At 30.6% G+C, this 21607-nt stretch overlaps 1 protein-coding gene across 1 annotated transcript; it reads left to right on the top strand.

Annotated features, from left to right (window-relative positions):
- Window positions 1–627: 627 nt before the first annotated feature.
- On the top strand, window positions 628–19224 carry LOC107438852 (aurora kinase C). The gene is made up of 7 exons (XM_016051247.3): window positions 628–771; window positions 2114–2172; window positions 4386–4497; window positions 6970–7049; window positions 9013–9151; window positions 15587–15967; window positions 19023–19224. Exons 1-7 carry the CDS (start codon window positions 736–738, stop codon window positions 19119–19121), a joined length of 906 nt encoding a protein of 301 aa, XP_015906733.1. The 5' UTR covers window positions 628–735; the 3' UTR covers window positions 19122–19224.
- Window positions 19225–21607: the final 2383 nt, after the last annotated feature.

Below are 21607 nucleotides of genomic sequence, written 5' to 3'. Positions count from 1 at the left end.
TAATTTTTAAATTGATTCAAATTTTCTTTTCAAAAGAGATTAAAAAGAAAAAAAGCTTGGCTTTTTGGATAGAAATCAGAATAAAAATTGTCTATTGCCTAGAAAATTCGAGATATTTTCTATTTACTATTATTAATTAAATTTCCCCGAGGAATCTCAGAACATTATTTCAATTTTTTTTATAGTCTGAACTTGGTTCCTTAACAATGGAGCAAAAATAAGTATTCCTCTCTTGAGTTAGTCTATGGGTCACCTTAAAATATTCATTTGTGACGGCGACTTTACTTGGCTGTTTTCTGGGACTATCGCCAAATATATAAATCTTCATTGCGACCCAATTTTTTCGAAATTTTGTCTACTCTCCCTACTTGAAAGGTCAGGATTCCAAATATGTAAAAAAAGCACATGTTTATTCAAAGAAAGTCCGTCTTTGTGTCTGATTTCGTGACTTAATTAATTGTTAGTGCTAATTAATTAGCATACTTGAGGTCAACCGATCGTTAGTACAAAAGTTATACAGGGCGAAATCTTTTTTTTTTTTTGCCCCCTGTTCATATGATCGCATGTGCGAGTCGCTTGCAGTGTGAATGCTCCCTTAGTTAATCCAACTCAACGAGAGGAATCAGCACACCATTTAAAGGGCAGAAATAAGAACGGAAAAAAATTAATTGTTAACCGCGCTAATACTGGTGAAGTTTTGAATTCGAATTCTCTGAATAATAAACACAAATTAAGATGAATGTCGTCAAAAGCAAAGACATTCTTGGAATTGTAAGTTGTTGTTCCTCTTAATTTTTCAGTCTTGTATTAATACCATTGAGTGACATTGCAACAATTAACTGTTTAAAAATTATTTTATTATTTGACATTTCTTTGTTGGAAATGTGGGATGGAATCGTGATCTTTAGCAATATAATTAACAAGTCTTGGCAGCTTTTGGCCAGCGACTCGCAACAATTGTGAATAAATATAATGTTCTAGCTAACCGCTATATATATATNTATATATATATATTGTAAGTTGAAAATCCATTTGGCTGCTATATTTAGTGCAACATATACAGATTAAGATACAGAAGAAACCTGTGGGAAGATTTCCATAATGAAATTTATGGCTAAATAATCGCAAAGTATTTTCAACTTCTGAATAAATAAATAAAAACATCACAAGGGATCAAATTAGAAGAGTATAACTTGTGGTAACTCCAAGACAAACTTTTACATTTAAAAAATAAATTGAAAGTTTAAAATCAATTTTAATCAACTGTTGTCAGGATATCGCCAGAAAAGTTTCTTCCTCTTAAGTTGGTAGGAGCCTATTTCTTTTAAGATGGTATTTACCACGATTTCTTCTTTGGAATTAAGAGATTTGTCTCTTTGGTAAATTATTAAAATTGTTTTGTCTGTGCTTCGAAATGGAATTCTAATGTGATACTTTGTCTTTATATTTTTATGTAGTTAAGAGAAAACATTGTTTGGTTCCTTAATGCACAATAATATATATGCAAATCTGCTAAGATTTCTGTATTTTTGCTCTTGTTTTCCGCCATTCTGTACCAAGAATGAAATCTTCCACATTTTTATAAATCCCAGTGTTCTCCGTAAGCGTTTATAGAAAGGCGGCCCACCCCACCTACCCTTTGATCTTATAAATGTGCCCTTTATGTAAAAATAAGCTTCCATCCTTTAAAAAAACTGCTTTTTTATTTATTTTTTCAGGTAAAAGGTTGTTTTTTTTACCATCTGTTTTAATGAAAAGTTCATTTTATTTAGTTAGTGATAATTATTTAATTATAAATATCATTCCTTAATTTTAGTAATATTTTTTTATGTTGAAAATTTGCGAGTAAACACTGATTGTTACACATTCTCTAATTTTTTCGTCTTTCACTGTAACTTTTTTTAATATATACTACTAAAATCTGTAAAATTTAATGAAACCTTATTTAGTGAAATCTTTTATTTTCAATTTAACTCCAGGTACATTTTTTAACGTATGATTACCATAAGATATGTTTTCTAATATATCTCGCATATTACTCATGTTTAGTTTTCTTATATATGTGTAATAGAAATGATTTTAATGTTTACAATTTTGTATTTATTATCTGTAGAGCAATGAAGAAACTCTTCAAATTGGCCGCAAAGTAGGGGCTAAGAAAAAGATACCAATGTAAGTAACAAGTTTCAGAATTGCCGGCCAGGTGGCCGAGCGGTTAGCGTTCTTGACTGCGAAGCCAATGGCTGCGGGTTCGAATCCCGCTCTGGGCATGGATGTTTCTCTCTGTGTTGTCTTCTGTTGTGTGTGATGTGTGAATGTGGCCCGTCCTATGAACGGGTTTGTGGCAGTGTGGCGTGGGTAATGTTGCTCGCCTCCGTGACTTAGGTTCACAGGTGCCCACTGGGTAACGCTAAATGAGCAACACTTCCGGCATCTTCCGAGGTGAAGAACGAGAGTTCAAGTGCCTGCCGTTATTTAAAAAAAAAAAAAAAAAGTTTCAGAATTTGTAATTTCACTAAATAACTTATGTTTGTTAAACTATACTGATATTGAAAAAGATTATTTCCCTATTAAATTCGAGTGTAATTAAACATCTAGTGAGATTTGGTAACTGACAAGTATAATAAATATTTTTAATTTCTGGCAATAAGAATAATTTTTATGTGTTAAAAACAATTGTATTTATTGCAGAAATCCCTAACAGATATCGTTTTTAATAATGTAATCCAGTGTTTCCCAAAGTTTGGTACGCGTACCACCTGTGTTACGGGCACAGTTTAGAGGAGGTGCGCGCTCTTATGCGAAATATCTTGCAACTAAAGAAAATTTAAAAATATTTATTTAAAAGCAAAGCTAGCCATGAAAATTTACGATTACGTATTTTTCTATTGGCTTTTTTTGCTGAGTTAATAATTAGTGGTGTCAACAGCCAGTTGTGATTTTTAACTTTTGTGCAGTTTTTTTTAAGTAAAATATACACTCATTTATTTATTAGTGGTACACAGCATTAGGAAATGTTTAGAAAGGGTACACAAAAGTCATAAGTTTGGGAAACACTGATGTAATCAAATCACACAAAACTTATGTCTAATTTGGGAGATATCACTATTTGTTTTTACTAGTTCTTTTCTTATTGATTGTTTTCCTCACGACATTAGACATGTTTGATGAAATACTTGCGAGTCCGCATGTGTGTCTAATGAGCTGGGTTCAGCGAGATTATTACACTCTCGTGTGCATCTCTGCTGGATTTTACAAGATATTCTCAATTTCGGGCTTCATTTTCCACCCTCTGATATCGAATCAAAAAATCTTTTTATGTTGGCTAATATAATTGAGGAAAGAGTTTAGTCAGAAACTAGTTATTTTATCATGATCATGCAAAGTCTTTGAAAATTGTTTTGCATTTTGTTAGTGTATATAGTACTTAAAAATATTTTTTGAATGCTAAAAAGGTGCTTATATTTTGATGGAAGATTTGGCTGCACACTCTGTTTATTTGTTGGAAATATTACTTTTAGGAGAATTACTATTTTTGTCATTCTCTTCCACCTTCATTGTTATTTGGTACAGGTACATCAAAAATAAAATACTGCACTCGACATTTTATTCCTGTTGCATCTTTCAGTGAAGGAATTAAATCAAGCATCAACTTACTCTTTGAGGTGTTTATTTTCATGAATAATTTATTCTACTTTACAGCCACAATAAAAAACTAAGTTAGCTACATCTGAAAAAAATTTTAAACAAATTGTCAATAAAAAAAGGGGCAGAAAAAACCATTAAACAATATCATATCAGATGATAATGAAGAAATAAAATCCTTTTGTTTAAGTATAGATTGAAAAAAGAAGTTTAGGAATGAATTTTATTGTGCTTAAATTTATCCTACTTAAAAATTCCTCATAGGAAATACATTACCATACAACTTGACAAGCATTTAATTAAAAAATGAACAGAAATTATTATGTAGGTATGTTTTCGTGCACATAATTTGAGAGCATTTCCAGGAATTAAAAAATGGTAAGGATAGTCTGTTTAATTGCCATGTGACAACCGCTAGTAAAGATAGTAAGGTAAGGATAGTCTGTCCAATGACAAAGAGAGTTAGTGGCAGATGATGGTAATTTTTTTGTTGGCTGTTTTATTTACTAATTGCCACTTGGCGACCATTAGTTAGTCTTGCCCTTTCACTGCTATATATTGTTTTCATCTCTATTAGACTGGGGTTTTTTTTTTGTTTGTTTTTTCACCATCTGGTACTCTTGCTATAAATTCAGTTCTTGATAATAACCTAAACTTACTTTTGCCAAATATTAATTTATTTCTTTATATCTGCTAAAGCTTAATGTTTTTCTTCATTAAACTTTGCTATCTTGTTTCAGGAAAATATTTACTATAAATGATTTTGATATTGGACGACCTCTTGGAAAAGGAAAATTTGGAAATGTTTATCTTGCTAGAGAAAGGAAAACTCATTTTATTGTAGCGCTGAAGGTAAAACAGTTCAAATGAAGTATATTTTGATCAAGAGTGTTAAATGCTCCATTATATAGTTATTTCATTGTTTTCAAAATTTCTTGTTTACATACCTGCCAAGTCTCCTGTTTTTTTAATGAAGACTCATGTATTATGACTATGTCCTGTTATATTCTCAAATTTCTCTGTAATTGTGTAAGAAATTTGGCGATAAAATATCTGCTGAGAGCAAAAATACTTCTCTTGTTCCTCAACAGATGGTGCTATTGCCAGTAGTGCAGTATGTTGAGTGTTAACAGTTTGAGTAATTATAATTTATGGTTTAAAAAAATCTTTAGATTAAGATTTATACACATTTTTTACTTTGCTAATTGTAAGAGCTTATATAATTTCCAATTTTGAATTTCTCTTTTTGACTTGCATGATTATGCATAATGTATCAAAACTTTACTTGTAACTAACAAAATGTCACTGGTAAAATCTCTGTTATTTTATTTCTCTAATGTTGGCAGATATGTGTTAATGAGAGGTTTAAATTTAGAAGAATATAGTTAACGTAAATACTGAGGCAAGACTTAATTGTCATGATTTTCGAAATAATGGAAAATTTATACTATTTTTTAATTTAATGCCTTGATGTTTTTTTTTTTCCCTTCCCTGATCAAAACTTTACAATCTTGGTAACAGGAAAACATGATCTGTACTTTTTCTATTTTTGATAAAGTTTTCAATGCATACATAATTCTGTTTAAAAAGTATCTTCCAATATCTATGTCCAATATGTATATGACTTTAAAACCAGAACTGCTTCTGCAAGCACTAGGGTACTCCCTAAGCAACAATTTTATCTTTACTTCAGTTTGGCTCAATGTGAGTCCTATGTCAACACGCACCATGGGACCAATATTGGGGTGTCTAGATTTTTTTAATATTGATCCTATATAGTGTCAATATCTGCCAATATGAAGCTTATATTGGTTGAAAAATGAATGTAAAATATCAGGTGAATCTGACAATTATATATATTTTTATATTGTATAACCGTTGTTAAACAACTGACCCCATTTTTGGGTTTGCAACTTCTAATGTTCAAGTCCGTAACCTTGTAGTTTTGAACCAAATCCAAAAGATAAGGGAACTCCTAGATCAAGTATTAGGAGAAATTTGCCTTTGTGGAGGACTTTTTGATTTAACTAACCCTCATTTGCGTTACATGGAGAGGAAGACCACAAGAACCTCCCACGGTTAGCCTAATGGCAAGGAGACTCTAACCCGTGATCCATCTACCACTGAGGATATTTGATGTGCAAGGCGGATGCAGAATTCGTATTGACTGGGAATTGAACCTGGTTTGCGTCATTGGAAAGCGAACGCTTTATCCCCTGAGCCATCATGGCTCTGATAATTATATATAGGGCCTATATGGGTTGTAAAGTGGCTGTAGAATATCAGGTGAATTGCGCAATTCTATATATGACCAATATCAGAAAAATAGCGTCCGTTTACGTTTTCTTCTGAAACAAGATAATGTACTTATCTGGTATCCAGTAGGGCTAACATTCTTTTCTCTGTAGGTTGCGTTCATTATCTTTAGCTTTGAAAGATGATTAAACTATTTTTAAATGACATCAAAACATATTTTGCAGTAATGCTCTATGTATTTAAAATAATAAAAAAAAGAAATGTGTTTATATGTAAAATTGGTTAAAAAGTAAAATTTTATAAAGGATCCAAATAAATGAAATTTGGCTCAAATTGATTAGTTTTTTACGTTTCAACCTATGACTTTTTGACAATTTATTACAATAAATGCAAAATTATGTTTATACCTTTATTTCTTATTTTCATCTTTTTAAAAAATTGTGACCACTCAGTGGGTATCTATGGGATATTTAACGAAGATATTTCAGCTATACTAAATTATTTCATTTACTGGACCATTATTTAAGTATGTTCAGCTGTTCTTTTTTTGCTCAAGTTTTTCCCACAGTTAAAAGTAGTAGAGTTAGCTCAATGACGCCTGGTGGCTGAGTGGTACACGTCACTGGTCCTGGGTTCAATCCTTGGGCCGGGCAAGGTTGACTCAGCCTTTCATCCCTTCAGTGGGTCAATAAATGAGTACCAAGCATGCTTGGGAACTAAACACTGGGGGTTTCACGTTCGGTTGACCACCTAAACGGAACATCTGCGTCCCAGAGCCCAAGGTCAAGAAAACTGAGATGGGCACAGTAGGCCTTGACCCTCTTTGGGCTGTGGAGTTAGCCCAATATAGCTCATACAAGAACTCAGTAATTCCTTCATCTTAATATACTGTGTATAACACATACAGGGAAAATACAGGGAGTTTTTTTTTCCAAATTTGAGTGGCGATCATTTTATTATTAAATATATTTTAGTGTACAAATCTTTTTATTGGTTAACTGCTTTTTATAAATTTTTGATTTCTTACTGATTTGAACTTTTATTATATCGTTCTGTAATTTATTATAGATTCTGTCCAAGGCACAAATTCTGAGGAATGGTGTGGAACATCAAATAAGAAGAGAGATAGAAATCCAAACCAACTTACGGTAGCTACAATTTTTTTTTTCTTTCTAAACAAGTGTATAGAAAAATGTTTTCCCCACCAATCCTGTGCAAACCTTTTCATCCCTGTAGTAGACATTGTCATAGAACATCACAAAGTTCTTGCAGAAAGAACTTTCCTTTAGGAAGTAAAAAAAAAAATTTCCATTAAATTATGTTTAAAAGATGCCTTTTTCACACATCATAGGAGAAAAAAAATTTCGTGATTTTTCTATTCTTATTTGAGAAAAATGAAATATAAAAAATAATGAAGTAAAAAAAAATTTCGGCGGAAGTGTACGAAAGATTTTTTTAACTTTAAAATTATATTCAAAAGATGCCTTTTTAGCATATCACAGGTGAAAGAAATTTTCGTGATTTTTGTATTTGGGAATAATCAAAAATAATGGAGTAAAACAAATTTAGTTTTCTTTTCTACCGAGATTTTCATAAGATTTTTTTCTCCAGAATTATTATATAACATAGTATATTATGTAACAAAGCCTTTTACTTTATTTTTCAAAAAATTCTTTACACACATGTCGGAGGGAAAACCAAGCTCCTGATTCTTCAATTCTTATTATAAGAATAAAAAAATTTGATGGTGACCGTTTTTAGCTAGAATTTCAATTCGTAAATATAAGGGGAAAAAAGGAAATTATAAAAGTTTAAAAGATTGTTCCATTCTAGAAATGCTCTTTCATTCATACTTTTCTTTTATAATAACACCATATTTTTGCATTTTAATAAAATTTGACTATGTTGCAAATTCAGATTTGTAGCAAAATAATTTCCTACTTATATATATATATANTGATCTATATATATATATATATATATATATTTAAATTACACTCATGAAAATTTTAAATTATGCATTAAAGTTTTAACTTTTTTACTCACAACTTGTGCCGATTCCATCATAAATGTATGTAGTGCTTTGATAAAAAATATTTCTCCAATTATTGCTACAAACTTATGCTTTGTTTTTTCGAAATCCTGATGTCTTTTGTTGCTCAGTCATTATTTATATTCTCGTAAATTTATTGGTGAGTTTTTAATTTAATTTGATATTATTTTTGATAAAAATAAAATGAGCCATGAATTGAAAAAAATAAATTATTATTAACTCAATGCTGAATGTTATGAAGTAAATGTAGTTATTTTATGACTCAACCTATGTTATATATTTATTTCATGCATCCATATATAGTGAAAATGTGTGGCTCCTTTTAGAAAAAGTGGTTAAAAGAATTTAAGTGGCTAATTTATATTCAGGGTGTGTAGCATTTTTAAAAAGTACTTAAAGGTGCTTATTTTCGATTTTTAAAAGCCCTTAAAGGTGCTTTTTTTATTGGATGTTTTTAAAAAATGCTCAATTTTCCCTTTTCGAAAATTGGATTTTTTTCTTTTCTGTGTGAATTTTCACCATGTGATATGCAAAAGTGAGCTTTTCACATTGTTTTATTCAACGTTTTCACAATTCATTCAACGACAATCTATTTCCGCTTACCGTCGGTCCATAGCATATGAAAGCGCCAATCATGTTTGAAATACTTGCAAGTCCGCATGTGCAACTACTGATATGGGTTCGGTGCAATTATTGCACTCTCATGTGTAACTCTGCTGCATTTTGCCAGATATTCTCATTTTCAGGCTTCATTTCCCACCTTCTGAAATCGAACCGAAATATCTCGATCTTTTTATGGTGGTTAATATAATCAAGAGAAAATTCCTTTGTCAGAAACTAGTTATTTTATCATGATCATGTAAAGTCTCTAAAAATTACTTTGCATTTTGTTACTGTATATGGTGTTTAAAATATTTTTGAGTACCTAAAAAGTACTTAACAGGTGCTTATTTTTTGTTGAAAGATTTGACTCCACTCCTTGATAATGCTATAGCAAGTAACTGCAGTTATTTTCTTTCTCAACCTAAGATATATTAATTTTATTAAACCTGTTTCAGACATCCAAATATTTTGAGAATGTATGGTTACTTTTATGATGAAACTAAGATCTACTATATTCTTGAATTTGCTGCTCGTGGAGAGCTTTATAAAGCTTTGCAAAAGCAGAAAAGATTCGATGAAGCTACATCAGCAACAGTGAGTTACATTTTTTTTTTAATTAGTGAATTGTCTTATTGTGGATATTTTAAATGTATTTAGATTTACTTTTCTTTTGATTTAAATTTTTATTCTTTATGTTCAATTGATTCAAAATTGTTTGCTTTTTTCTCTGAGTGTTTTCCTACAATGCAAATTAGTTTCACTCTGAAGTATTTAAATGGTACTAACTTTTCAAGTTTTTAGCATTCAGAGGTCTAATTAATGGCAGAATTCAGATCAAATTTCTTTAGTGTTTTTGTTTTTAAAAGATAGTTTTGATATATTTTATGTGATTTTTAAAAAAAATTAACAAGCATTTAATAATATATTAATCATACATATTCCTAGTAAAAGACAAAGGAGAAATGTAAAAATTCAAATGTATTGACCCTTTGGTGCAGATAGGACGCTGTTGTCCCTTATATATATTTTTTTCTGACGTTCTAATTGCAAGTGAAATTATAATTTGGTATTTTTTATTTATAAAAAACAGTAATAATTACTAAAAAAATCTGTAAGATTATCAAAAACATAAAATCCAAAAAAATTGTAAAAATATAATAGCAAAAATATAAAATCCAAAAAAAAATAGTTTGAATTTTTTTTTTTTTCATTCATATTCAGAAATTTAGCAATAATTTGATTTTCTAAATTAAATGAAATTTTGATAATGAATTTCTGTTTCTAATAAGTGCAGATTTGATAGCAGAAAACCGCTGCAGCGTTTTGCAGAAAAGGATACAGTGTCAGGGTTGCTACTACGCAGGAAAAACTTGGAAAATACAGGGAATTTAAAACTAACAGGGAAAATGCCTTAATTCTTTCTTTACCAACTGGGAAAATACTCAGAATTTTGTTTGCTATTTTCATCTTTACTTATACTTGATGTTATTTGTAAATTAAAATTCAATCAAAGTAATTATGTCTACTTCTTTTCAGATAAATTATTAAATATTTAATCAGCTTTTGTTTAACATTTATCTCAACTGTTTAAAATTTAGAGGTAGGTTTTACTGTTATGAAGAATATAAAAGCTTATTAAATTTATATTATTAATCATATATAATTAAGATTCTTTAGCTATATATATAGATAATATCCTTTCTGAACAGTCTTGGTTATTTTTCCAAAAAATTTTCTGATAATCATGTTTATTATTCAATCAAATTAAAAAAAAATTCTTGCAAACAATTTTTGGTCTTAGTTCTAATCGATCAATTTCACTCATAGATGAGAGTTTATCCCTCAATTTTATATTTGTTCTAAGCAACAAAAATGGCCCCCTCTTAGGGTGACATTCCTTAAATTCGAAATTTTTTACCGCATTTCTCGTATAATACATGATCTTTTTCTTTTTTTCAAGCAACTAAAATTTAGAATATGAATTTTAACAAAGTTTGAATGAAAAGTTTCTGAAGCAAAATTAATAATCTAACAGAATAAAAAAAGATATGAATCAGCAGAAAAAGTTTTATTTAGCATGTTTAGTACAAAGTTAAGCCAGGATAGCCTGGTTGGCAGGGTGCTGGACTCGTGTTTGTGAGAACGGAAGTTCGCACACAGCCTGCCGAGGACTCCCCGTGTAGTAAATAGTGACTGGTGCACGTTAATTTTCTAGTCATCAAGTCATCCATGTTCGCTTAACAAATTATACCTCTGGGGGTACTAATTTGAAGATTCTCTGGTTCATGTCAAAATTATGACCTGTGGATGAATGGGTCCACCCTATAAATAGGTGTGGCAGAAGTTGAATTCTTGGTTATAGATAGCGCCACTAGAAAACAAGAACAATTGATTCCCTTCCCATAATAGCCTAACAACAACAGTACAAAGTTGATCCCTCTTTATAATAATTATATCCAAAGTTTCTTCTGTGGTTATTAGATATCCAGATTTATTTTCTTAAGGTGAATGTTTGTTATTTTTCAGTTCTGTAAAAATGATATTAAAAATTTATTATTTAAAAAAAATTCCATAAATTCATAATGAAAAAAAAAATTATACTTTGAATCACTATATTAAAATTTTAAGAACAAATCATTGCTTAGCAATGGAATTATAAGCTAGTTAAGTTCTGTATGTGTTATATCAAGTTGATTTATACAGTACAGAACCCGTTATCCGGAAATCGGAAAACCAAAAAACCGGAACGAAATTCGATACATTTTCCCGCCATTTTTTTTAAAAAAAAAAAAACATTTTTTTCCTCATAAGATTTTAGGATTTTTCTTTCTTTTTTGAAAGATGTTTACCTTACCATCATTTTGGAAATAATCATTAGTGTATTACTCCATCGTTTTTTCTTCTTTTTAAGATTATTTCCAAAAAAAAACTTTTTTTAAGTTGGGTTTAACAATAAAAAAAACGGCTTTCTGTAGCCTTTCAGAAAGCCGGAAAAATCAGTTATCCGTAATAGCGATGGTCCCGATCGTTCTTGATAATCGGTTCCCTACTGTATAATATTTTATTTCTCATTAGTGCATAATGAAAAGAAAGGCATGAAGGGGTACACACATTTCATTTGATCATACAATAAATGCTGGGGCAGGATTGATAGTTGCTTTACAAATTGATGGTCCTGTAGATCAGGGGTTTCCAACATACATTAGGCCGGGGGCCACAGTTAAAAACACCAGTCGCAGTTAGGCCGCAACTTAATCAAGATTTTATTTAGGACTCTTTTATGTTTGAAGGAACATTAAATATTACTGTCAGATTTTTATCAAGTTGTACAAAACAAAATTATTGAATGACAAATTAAAATAAGAAGTAGATTTTTAAAAATATTTAATTGCATATTAAAAAATTCTGACTTCAATAACTTTAATGTGCACCTATGTATTAAACAATTAATGTGCAACAGATATCTAATTGTTAAGATAATAAAACTTTAAAAAGGTTGGTACATATTAAAACTTTCATAGTAGCACACAAAATGTTCAATGAGAGAATTGACATTTGTCTGCTGCAACCACCAAAGAATAGATAATCTACATTTAAAATTTATTTTCGTCCAAAATGAGTGGTTTCAAAACGTTAAATCGAGAATTCCTTCGAGAAAATTTCTGATACACACATGCTAAATTATATTCACAAAATACAAAAAAATGAAATAAAAAAGAGCAACATACACGATTATTTTTGTATTTGAATAAATATTTTCTTGGATGGGAAACCTGAGAAATAAGACTTCGCGGGCCAGATGCGGCCCGCAGGCTGCCAGTTAGTAACCAATGATAACCATAGATCATTGATTTAGTGTTCGAAAATTTTGTAAAAGGGAAATAAAAATTTCAGTTTTATTTATTATCTTCATTCATTTCTATGCAATTAATTTAACTTTAATGTCCTTGAAATCTTATTGCAGGAAGCAACATATTGATAATTATTGCAAAAAAAAACAAAAAAAATCAGAAAGGGTAATTTTTATTCTGAACTGAAAAGCTTTTTTTTTGTTTCCCTTTTTTTTTTTTTTTTTTTTGTTCGATTGTGAATTTTGTTTTATGTGTTTTTCATTCACATATAAATGTTAAGAGTCATAATCTAAACTAGGAGGCTCCGCCCCCTGCTCGCTAACGCTCGCCAACCCCCGAGAATTGCTACGCAATCCTATGTGGTTCACGCCGTGAACCATGGCTCGCTGCGCTCGCTCGCCAATGAACACAATGTTCTAGCACAAAGACATAGTATATTATCATCAAAGACATAGTATTTTATCATCAAAGACATAGTATTGTACTTATGTAGAAGAATTCTATCAATGTTCTTATTGGCTTTTAAAAAAGTATATTAGCTATTTAGATTGTACATGGTGAAAAAATCAAAACATTAGCTAAATGAGAAACATATTAGCAAAATAAATTATCAAATATTGCAGTTACTCACCTAAATTCAACTAAATGTGTAATAAATTAGTTAATGCTAGAAATTCTGAAAGTTTTAGAAAAAAATTTTATTATTTAAAAATATAAACTTTAAATCCTAACTTTTCCTTGTGAGATAATAACCCTCAAAAAGTCTTTCATTTTCAGGAACACAAAAATTTTTTTTATCGCCAAATGAAATATTTTTTGGAGATCAGCATTATTGAAATCAATTTCTATATTAATTAACATTTGTGATAAAGTACATAACATTTTAGAACAAAATAAGGATGTTTTACATTTACATACAATAAATTAAAATGCATGGCTGTTAGCATTACCCGAGAAATACCACGTGGAGGTCGCCATGCTGCATTTCTAATCGGGGAGTTAGGATTTTGGCAGTTCCCCTTGCCTACTGCCAATAGGAGTTTCAATTAAATTTTTTCCAAAAAAAAATTTTTTTCCGCAAAGCTCTAAGAAATTAACACTAAGCATTTAGAATTTCTTTGAAAACACAATTATAGATTTGGCATCTTGGAGCAATTACTGAAAGGCTGTCAAATGACTTAACTCTTGACAGGCCAACATAAAGTTGTCCATGACTAAAAACTTGTTTAGTCAATACTAAACTGATTTTCTCAAAAGTCTGACCTTCTGACTTATTTATAGTCACGGAGAAGGCCAAACTAATTAATTCCTAATTGAGTTTAAATTAAATATTATCATGTTTTTAGGGCATGAATCTGAATTGAACAACCTGATAATGCTCACTCTGGTTATTGTTTCCGTTTTTAAAAGAGCTATATGTTGAGCCACCTCATGTGACATTTTTAGCAGCAATAATTGGTTGATTTTCTAACGTTGCCATTCGGGGAGTTGTAATGAGGCTTTTTTTTGGTGCCGTGTAAGAGAAATATATATATAGATTTTGATTTAAAAATTTTTAAAAAAATCTTTAAATATTTTACTTGAAATGCCCTTAAGAATTTTGATTTTATAAGGTAAGATATTCCAGGGCGCGTAGCGTTTTTAAAAAGTGCTTAAAGGTGCTTATTTTCGGTTTTTAAAAGCCCTTAAAGGTGCTTTTTTCATTGGGTGTTTTTAAAAGGCTCTTGATTTTCCCTTTTTCAAAATGAGATTTTTCCTTTACCATGTTGATTTTTGCTAAAAAATTATGCAAAAAGACACAGTTTACATTGTTCTATTCAACATTTTCAGAATTAATTCAACCCCTATCTTTTTTGGCGTATTCTCTGTCCGTAGAGTAGAAAAACGCCATTCGTTTTACATGATTCAAAATTTCATGATTTTTAGCAATTGTCAAAAACAATGACAAAAGTTTTTTTGTTTCTTTTTTTGAGTTCTTGAAAAGTTCTTAAAAGGTGCTTATTTTTTGTCGAATAATTTGGCTACGCACCCTGTACTCATTTATTTTTGTTACTTAGAACAAACAATGTTGAGAAAAAAACTTGCATTCCATACTTTATTAACATACAAATTAAAAAAGAGAATCTGAAAATCAGGGTTTTAGATAACTTATGTTTATTTGGAGGGTGGGTCATGGTGTAAAAACTCTTATATTCATTTATATTCTCAGTTGAGAATAAATTGTTGAAGGGGGATGTAAAAACTGACATAAGTCTAGGAAGTCTTAAATTGGGTAATTGAGGAAGATAGGCAAAAAATTAAAAAGAAAGAGACCTGGTTAAAATTATGATTTTGGGGAAGGTTTAATAATAATTATGGTTATTGGAGGAGTTTTCATCTAAGTGGATGGAAAAACTTTTTATTTATATATTAATCATTTGCACAATAGAATTTTTTATAAATTTCATAACTTCTATAAATTATTCTTTATCTGATGAAGTAGTGAGAGAGACATCATATTAATAATACTTTAGTCCTTATTCCCATACTCATAATTCTCCGAATTATTATCCTACAGCAGTGTTTCCCAAAATGTGGTACGCGTACCCCCCGGGGGTTTACATATATTTTTTTTATTGGTTATTTATTGCAGAGTTAACAGTTAATAATTAATGGTGTCAATAGGCAGTTGTGATTTGTAACTTATGTGCAATTTTTTTTTATCACAGCAGCTGTTATCAAAGCAGAAACAATATTCTCACTGATGCAAATAAACTTATTAACAAAACTTTGTAAAATAAGTATATTTTTAAAAAAATACATTAATTTTTTTATTAGTGGTACACAAAAGTCATAAGTTTGGGAAACACTGCCCTACCGACAAATTACAGGTATAAAATTGGCAATAAATTTTCTATCTCAAAACTTAAAAAAATAAATGCTGAAAAACTATATTTTTTTGAGAGAAAAGCGTATTCCCCCCCCCCCCAAAAAAAAATTTGGTCACTAAATGCGGATTCGTGTTCAGCAACCGTCAATTTTTTCCTGATAACATCTATTTTTTTAAAAATTCTATTGTCTAAATTATAATACTTGCAGATAATCATAATACAAAAAATGGAGTTAAATTTTTTTTTAAAACTTATGTGAGCTACTACTCTTGATTATATGATGACTTAATAAAATGTACCATTTTCAGTACATGGCTCAAATAGCCAAAGCCTTTATGTATCTACACTCTAAGAAAGTGATACATCGTGACATCAAGCCAGAGAATCTGCTGTTGGACCTCGTAGGCGATGTAAAAATTGCTGACTTTGGATGGTCTGTTCATGCTCTTTCTAATAAGAGGAAAACCATGTGTGGCACCCTCGATTACCTTCCTCCAGAGATGTTGGAGCACAAAACCTATGATTCGTCCGTCGATTTGTGGTGCCTGGGAGTTTTGTGCTATGAGTTTTTAGTGGGCCACCCCCCATTTGAATCAAAGACGTCTCAGGAAACTTATGCAAAAATACGAAAAGTTGATGTTGTTTATCCAAAGTATGTTTCTGCATCAGCTAGGGACTTCATCAGCAAAGTAAGTCTATTGCCTTATTTTAATGTTGTATTTTTTCAGCTTATGAACTTGCTTTTTATATAAACAGTTGAACCTCAGTTCATTGTATTGTTCCCGCATTGTTTGCTTTAATGTATGTATTGACTTGTTTTAATGGTTCAGTCGCCTGGTTGACTCACTTCGAATCCTACCGGTTGTAGACTCCTTGTGTAATAAATGGTGGCTGGTGCACGTTAAATCTGTCTGATCACAAAGTCCTGCATTCTTCCATAATGAATTATACCTCTGGGAGAAATGGATCAGTGATTGCTCATTCTCTGATTCTGGTCAAAATTACGATCTGTGGATGAAGGAATGGGTCGGCCCTATAAACGCGCGTGTGGGTGAGGCAGAAGTCGAATTCTTGGCCATAGATGGCACCACTAGAAAACAAGAATGATCGCGCCCTCTCTGCCTTAATTGCCTACGACGACAACAACCGCAATGGTTCAGTCACAAATGCTAAATTGAGTTATTTTGTTTTCTTAAAACAGTAACTCATGATGCTAATTATTATGACGTACCTGCCAAATCTCCTGTTTTTTAACGAAGACTCCTGTATTTTAAGATTGTCTCCAATTTACCAGTATATTTTGAACTGTCTCCGTATTTGTTGAAGGAATTTTTAAAAAAATTGGCAATAAAATATACGCTGATGGCTAAAATACTTCTCTTATTCCTCAACAGGTTGTGCTATTGCTAGTACTGATGTTGAGTGTTAATAGTTTTAAGTAATTATAAATAATTGTTTAAGAAATCTTTAGGTTAAGATACATGTTTTTTACTTTGCTAAATGTAAGTGTTTATATTTCCAATTTTGAATTTCTCTTTTTGACTTGCATAATTATGCATGATGCATCAAAACTTTACTCGTAGCCTAAAAAATGTTTCTAGTCAAGTCTCGGTTATTTTATTTCCTCAATGTTGGTAGGTATGTAAAATAAACGAAGACTAGTTTAAGTTCTGTAACAAATGCCTCTAGTGGCGCATTAAAGTTTCATGCATCGAGCATTGAAAATTTGTGGATGATTCAAGAAATTGTTGAAGAAGCTATCCTAGCAATTTTGTATTAATTGTATTGAGTGTTAGTGATAAAGATGACGTCACCGTAACCAATGGCAACATCTGCTAAAATCATTGAAGCGTTTGAAACAATGAAGAACTTTATACATTCACCCAAATTTACAGAAAATGAACAGCTGTCTGTTGCACATGTTGACAATTGATTGTTTGGTGCTGATGAGAAAGAAGTGTTCAGAACAAAATTTCCAAATATTTTAAATAAATATGTTTATTCATCTTTAGTACAGTAAATATTTTTTTAAATCTTGTACATAGTTTTTTTTTTTTTCAATTATTTTTTTTCTTTCACTCTAAATTTAATAATTGCCACTTTTTTATTACCCTATACTTACTCAGATTACCCTGATTTTCTTCAAGAAAGCAAGATAGAAGGGAGTGCTGGATATTTCGGGTATCATTTATAATACAGTACAGAACCTGTTATCCGGAAATCAGAAAACCGGAAAACCAAAAAACCGGAACGAGATTTGATATATTTTCCCGCTATTTTTTTAAAAAAAAAAATTTTTGCTCATAAGATTTTAGGATTTTTCTTTCTTTTTTGAAAGATGTTTACCCTAGCATCATTTTGGAAATAATCATTAGTGTATTACTTCGTTTTTTCAAGATTATTTCCAAATATTTTTTTTTTAGTTGGGTTTAACAATAAAAAAAACGACTCTCTGTAGCGATTCAAAAAACCGGAAAAATCAGTTTTCCGGAATAGCGATGGTCCCGATCGTTCCGGATAATCGGTTTCCTACTGTATAACAAACCTTTCTGCCTAAAAGATTCTTTTAGTGTTAATTTTCCGAGGGAACGCCCTTTTTATTGTTGTAATTACTGGAACAGGTATTTCGTCAAATCCTCGATAAATAGTCCTAACGACGAATTGTCGCCGCAATGAATTGTTTTTAAAATTCCGCCTTTGTCTTTTCCTATATCAAATTCCTGTATCAAATTGTTCAACAAATATTTGATCTATAGTTTCACAGATAAAATTTTATGGGCTTATTTTCCAAATACTGAATAAACTTTTAACGACAAATGCTATTTTTATTACAATTTATTAGTTCCCCTGGCTATAAAATACAAATTAGAATTTTTCACAAAATTTTATTTTTTCTTGTATGGTACTGCAAGTTAATCTTTTCTAAGCTGATTGCTAGTTCGTACATTGTCAGATCTGAAAAGCAATAATTGCCAATTGAGTAAATGATGTCAGGAGTTTGAAGAGAAGGCAGGAGAATTTCTTTTGTGAGAAAAAATGAAGAAAAAAATTGTACATGGCCGATCATGCTCATAGCATGAATGAAATGATGATCAGTAATGGGGAAGAAACAGTTTTCTATATCCATCTAAGTAATATACTCAAATATAATTTTGACCACAGCCTAGTTGGTAGGGCACTGGACCCATGTTCAAGAGGACATAGATTCGATCACTGCTGGTCAGAGACTCCCCATGTAATAAATGGGGACTGATGCGTGCTAAATCTGTCGAATCACTAAGTCCCCTGTGTTTCCATAACATATCGTAACTCTGGGGTTCTAATCCAGGAGTTTCCTTGTCTTCTGGATTGGTTCAAAATTACAAGGCTACAGATTGAAACATTAGTAGTCCTAAACCCAAAATTGGGTCGGCTGTTCAACGCCAGTTATACAATTATAAAAAAAAATAGTCATTCTCGATAAAACATGATTTTATGCACTAATTATCTATTGAAATAAAATTTTACTTTGATACTTTTGAAGATCTCGAAAAGTTTGGAAAAGTCAAGCTAACTGGTATAGTTATTTTAGGACTTAGTCTCAAAATTGATTTAGTGTCAAAATGACCACTAAGGGTCAGTCTAATGTTAATATACTTTATCAGAACTTTGATTGTTATGTGCTAGCAAAATAATTTTAAGAATCTGATCTGATTTTTCTTCGATATTTATTCTACCGCTTTACTATTTGATTTTACTTCTTAGCTACTTAAACTGGATCCTGTGGAAAGAATGACCTTGAATGAAATTCTAGACCATCCCTGGATTAGAGAGAATGCAAAAAAATCACAAGGTGCTGCGTAATAGAACATTTTGTGGCAAAATTATTTTACCTTTTTATCTTCTACTACTGTTGTAAAAATTTTATTCTTTTTGTATTTTAATTTTTAATAAAACTATATAGTGATATTGTTGTTTATAATTCAATATATTTATTATTATGTTTACACATGGTTCATAGCGTTTTTAAAAAGTGCTTGAAGGTGCTTATTTTCGATTTTTAAAAGCCCTTAAAGCAGCGCTCGAAGAAACACAGAAATTTTACCCGTCACTGAGGATGGCTTGTCCAACAATGTATGTACCCGCCCTCCTTTGAAACTAACCCGTAGCTTCTAAATAAATAAAAATGTAATTTTCTCTTATTTATTACAAATATTTATATAAATTGCACAATGAATTAGTAGTTACTAGGTTTACATTATACAGTAATAAAAGAAATACTGGGTTACTAAAAGTTACCTAGTATTTCTTTTATAAAATAATTATGACAAAGGTCAAGTTATCTGGAATGTCAATTTACCCGAGGGTACTGCGTTTTTTAAATGAATCAAATATGACGTCTGCCAGTTCCACAATCAAGCCAATGCCTTTCAACCGCTGCAATACTCCCAGACAGAGAAAACATCTATTCCCCCATGAGCAGTATGTTGCTGCATTAGGTCTTTATAAATAGCTTGGGCTCGGAGGGCTGAAGTTTTCTGGTGTTTAACGATGTTATGTATCTTAAATTTTAATGGCACCCATCTTTGAGAAAAATTTTGTTTATTTATTTATTTATTTCAAAACATATTAAAAGGTAACAAAAATTGAACCGTTGGTCCTTGGCGTATAATAATTATAGCGTTAGTACCGTTGGTCCTTAGCATATGATAACGTTAATCATGTTACATGTTTGATGAAATACTTGGGAATCCGCATGTGCGTCTACTGAGCTAGGTTCGGTGAGATTATTGCTCTCTCAACTCTGCTGCATTTGGCTAGATATTCTTAATTTCAGCCTTCATTTTTCTACCTCTGAAATCAAAACGAAAAATCTCTCGATCTTTTTATGGTGGCTAATATAATCAAGAAAAGAGTTCTTTCTCAGAAATTAGTTATTTTATTGTGATCGTGTAAATTCTTTGAAAATTATCTTGCATTTTGGTAATGTATGTAGTACTTAAAAACATTTTTTGAGTGGTTAAAAAGTACTTTAAAGGTACTTATTTTTTGTTAAAAGATTTTGCTACGCACCCTGTTACAATTATAATGCTAATATCATTTTTTTTTTTTACTTTTCAAACAAAACAAAAAAAGCTATTTTCAGATTTTATTTTTCGATCTTTTTTAGGGTATGTTTTTTAGCGTATATTTTAAAATTTAAGATCACAATTAACCAGATTCAAAGTAAATTAATCGTAACATTGTGCTATTGTTTTTTTGAAAACTTTCTATTCAACATGCCAGAGTCATGGAGGCTCAGGGGGTAGAGCGTCATAGCATCTTAATGCTCTAGAGTGGATTTTTTTCTCTAAAATTCGAATTTAAAGATGCCTTTTTTACACATCGGAAGGGAAGGAAATGTTCATGATTTTTTTTCCTTATTTGAGAAGAGTGTAAAGTAAAAAATTTCTTTTCTGCAGAAATGTTTGAAAGATTTTTTTTTCTACATAATTATATTCAAAAGATGCATTTTTTGCACATCAGAGGGGAAAGAAATGTTAGTGATTTTTCTATTCTTATTTGGAAATAAAAAACAATCAAGTAAAAAATTTTCGTTTTCTTTTCTACCGAGATTTTCAAAATAATTTTTTTTTCTCCAGAATTATTATATAAGAACGTATTCTATATAATAGGAGTGGCTAAGCTCCTTCATAGTCGAGCCATTTTTCAAAATTTGAGCTACAAATAAATACGTATTTAAAAGGTATTAAAAATTCTTTTTCTACATAAGTTATATTCATTGAGAACATGTAAGTAAAAGTACAAAATATGTGTATTGAATTTAAATATCAAAAATTAAACACATTTATTTTACTTCTCTTTATAATTTGGTGAATAATTGGTGACAGCACTTCTCAGTAATTCTTTCAAATGCTGGTTAGTTAATACTGATCGGTGTTTGGATTTACCGAATTTTAAAGTGGAATAAAATGAATCACATAAGTACGTTGTACCGAATATTGAAATAATTCGGCAAGCAGCCTTTTTTAATTCAGGATACTTCGATTCTGGCACAAATTTCCAAAATTCAGTAATTGACGTCGACTTATATTTTAATTGTAGAGCTTGATCTTCTTGCATCTCTAATAATTCTAATTCTCCAGATGCTTTTTGGGTCATAATTGTATTGGAAATGGAAAACTCACCTTGAATTGAACAACGTTGCACTTAGTCTTTCATATTTGTTCTCATTAATTTAAAAGACATTTTAAAACGGAACGATAATAATTTTCTTTTAAATATAGTAGCACAAAAATGAAAAGGGAACTAGAGTACATTTATCGACAGCCGCAAATAATCCTTCCAAG

Source organism: Parasteatoda tepidariorum, chromosome 6 (assembly GCF_043381705.1).
Source record: "Parasteatoda tepidariorum isolate YZ-2023 chromosome 6, CAS_Ptep_4.0, whole genome shotgun sequence".
NCBI classification, from domain to species: Eukaryota; Metazoa; Arthropoda; class Arachnida; order Araneae; family Theridiidae; genus Parasteatoda; species Parasteatoda tepidariorum.
This window is presented reverse-complemented; position numbering and strand designations above follow the sequence as displayed.